This window comes from Gracilinanus agilis, chromosome 3 (genome assembly GCF_016433145.1).
Source record: "Gracilinanus agilis isolate LMUSP501 chromosome 3, AgileGrace, whole genome shotgun sequence".
NCBI classification, from domain to species: Eukaryota; Metazoa; Chordata; class Mammalia; order Didelphimorphia; family Didelphidae; genus Gracilinanus; species Gracilinanus agilis.
Window position 1 is genome coordinate 167,345,915 of NC_058132.1, and position 3,325 is coordinate 167,349,239.

General features: G+C 41.1%; 1 protein-coding gene across 1 annotated transcript; it reads left to right on the top strand.

Moving 5' to 3' along the window:
* Window positions 1-367: 367 nt before the first annotated feature.
* Window positions 368-1,337, top strand: LOC123240658 (nmrA-like family domain-containing protein 1). Its single transcript, XM_044668371.1, is given in 3 exon segments — window positions 368-407; window positions 491-541; window positions 544-1,337. Coding segments are annotated over 3 exon segments (885 nt in total).
* The last annotated feature ends 1,988 nt before the right edge of the window (window positions 1,338-3,325 follow it).

The window sequence follows — 3,325 nt, forward strand, 5'->3', positions numbered from 1 at the left end:
GACAAGGAAGAAAACTACATCTAGATAAAGGGTAATATAAATAATGAAGAAAATATCAGTACTCGACATTTGTGCATCAAATGGTACAACTTCCAGATTTTTAAAGGAGAAACTGAAGGATCTTTAGGAGGAAATAGATATTAAAATCATTCTAGTTGGGGACTTCAATCTTTCCCTTTCAGAACCAGACAAATTGAACCAAAATATAAATAACAAAGAGGTAAGGGAAGTGAATGAAATGTTAGAAAAATTAGAGAGCTTCTGACATGCACTGACATGAAAGGCGGGTCTCTCCAGTTTGGTGATGAAGCTAGATGAAGGAAAACCTCTCACACTCTCTCCTTCCCCTGCTCTTAAGTTCAGAACCATGGCAAGCAAGAAAGTCATCGTTGTGTTTGGGGCAACAGGTAGGCTATGTATTCAGTTCTCCCTTTCCCTCCATTTTCTGAAGTGGAAGAGAAATAAGAAAATGCATACATAGGAGTATGAGGTTCTCAGGGTGGTTCTGTGGCCAGAGCCATTATGAAGGGCAAAGAGCAGTGCCTCAGGATGTGACCAGACCTTCTGCCCTGGCCCTAAAAGAACTGGGAACTGAGGTGGTGAAATGTGACCTGAATAACCAAGAGTCCCTGAAGGGAATCCTAAAAGGTGCCTATGGAGCCTTTCTGGTGACCAACTTCTGGGATGACTTCAGCAAAGAGAAGGACATGAAACAGGGGAAGATGGTGGCTGATTCCAGTAAACAACTGGGCTTGAAGCATGTGGTATACAGTGGCCTGGAGAATGTAAAGAAGTTGATCAAAGGAAAACTGGAGGTGCAGCACTTTAATGGGAAAGGGCAAGTGGAAGAGTATTTCTGGTCCATTGGAGTTCCCATGACCAGTGTCAGGATATCAGCCTACTTTGAAAACTTCCTAAACATCTGGAAACCTGTGAAGGCATCTGATGGTGACTACTACAACTTAATGTTGCCTATGAAGGACATCCCCATGCATGGCATCTCTGGTGCTGACATTGGACCAGCAGTGGCCAGCGACTTCAGGTCCCCGGAGGAGTTCCTGGGCAAGGCTATGGGTCTCAATGCAGAAGCTCTGACAGTTCAGCAGTATGCAGACATTCTCTCCAAGACCTTGGGGAAAGTAGTTAAAGACTCCAAGATCACCCCAGAAGCTTATGAGAAGCTGGGATTCCCTGGAGCCAAGGAAATGGCTGACATGATGTGTTTCTATCACATGAGGCCAGACAGAGATGTGCAGCTCACCCATAAGCTCAACCCCAAGGTCAAGAGTTTCTCCCAGTTTGTGTCTGAGAATAAAGATGCCTTCAAGGGCCTGTAGGAAGCACTCAAGTGTTTGGGCTGGCCAGCAATTACACAGCATACTCCATAACAATTTTAAAGCCATTCTGTATGGTGGCCTGGTGTGGTGGTCAGAAGACTGCATCTGCAGTGAGGAGATCTGGGTTCAAATCTTGGCTTTGCCACTGATAACCTCTGTGACTATAGACAATTCTTTGACCTCTCTGGGACTTAGTTTTCCCCTCTGTAAAATTGAAGGGGTTGGCCTAGATGATCCTTTCTAGCTTTAAAATAACCAATGATCCTCATATAGGAAGAATGGGCAAAAATTTGAAGGAAGACTTCTCATTAGTAGAGAATAATGGCCTAATTTCTAGAATTTCCCCAGGGGCAGCAGAGCATGATGGATGGATAAAGGCCTGAATTTGTTGTCAGAAGATCATAGATTTAGGCCTGGGAAGGAACTTAGCGGTCAGCTAGTCTGAGGCCCAGACAAGAGGAGTGACTTCTCCAAGGTCATACAAATAATAAGTAGCAGAGTTGCAACCTGAACCCTGATCTGACTCCCAATGGAACACTCTTTCTACTGCACCATGTCAGGAAAGCTCAGGTTGAAATCCTACCCCTGACACTGAGTAGAAATGAAATCATGAGTGGCTTCACCTCTTTAAGCCTCAATTTGCTTACCTATAAAATGGAAATAATTTTACCTATAGTCCCTCATGTGATTGCTGAGAGGCACAGATGAGATTCATGGCTGTTAAGGGCTTTACAAACATTAAAGTACATAATATCTGTTAAAAAAAAAAGAAAAATTAGAGCCAATAGATGTCTGGAGAAAACTATTTTGTAAATGAAATTAACTCTAGCCCATTCATAGTCAAAAATCAACTTTCCCTAGGCATCTAGATTACATCATCCCCACCTCCCTCAAAAGCGGATTGGAAATAGTTAACCACACATGACAATAAGTATCAAATCAAGAACAAGGGACTGCCCTTTGGGCAGTCCAAAATAGTGTAGAGGCAGCCATTGGTCCACTTGAATTAGAGGTGGCCCACAGGAAATGACGAGAGACGCTGTCTCTTTAAATACGTGGGTTACAATCTGGTAAAGGTAGTTCAGGAGTGGAAGGAGTTCAGAAGTTCAAGAGTTCAGGAGTTCTGGTTTTGGACTTGGGGCTGAAGGTGCTCGGCTGAGACCTCAGAATGCTTCTACTCTGAATTGTCATGTGGGTAAGTTAGGCTGACTTCCTTGGCCTACTTTGGCATTTCCAAACTCTGCCTTAAGTAGGCTTATAGCCTCTCTGATTTCTAAAGCCTTGTGGCTTGTAACCTAGTTTAATTAGTCTTTTAAGTCTCTCTCTCCGTCCAGGGTTCTCCAGGCCTGGACTGGCCTCTCCCTCTCTCTATTTACCTACCTTTTACCTTCCTAATTGTAAATAAACAACTTAAACTGGATGCTGACTTGGGTCTATTTTAATTATGGAATCAATCTGAATTGTTGATTCCTGGTGGCCATATTTTAAATAAATATTTATAAAATACCTAAAAATCTCCCTCTTACAATACATAGGGATAAAAAGGGATATACCTTCTTTTCTTTAGCACATGGTGCATATGCAAAGACTGACCATGTAATAGGACATAAGAAAACATAGCAACCATGGAGAAAGAAGAAATAAAAAATACAACTTTATCAGATCCTAGTGCAATAAAAATCATAATTAAAGAAAGTTTATGGAAAGGCAAAATTAAAATCAATTGGAAATTAAATAATTTAATTCTTCAAAACTGGTGGGTCAAAGAACAAATCAAAGAAACAATTATTGATTTCATTGAAGAGAATGGCAATGAGGAAACAACATATAGAAATCTATGGGATATAGCCAAAGCAGTACTCAGGGGAAAATGTACATCCCTGAGTGTCCATACCAAAAAAAAAAAAAATGAGAGGGCAGAGATTAATCAATTGGGCATGTAACTTAAAAAACTTGGAAAAGAAGAAATTAATAAAATTGAAAGAAAA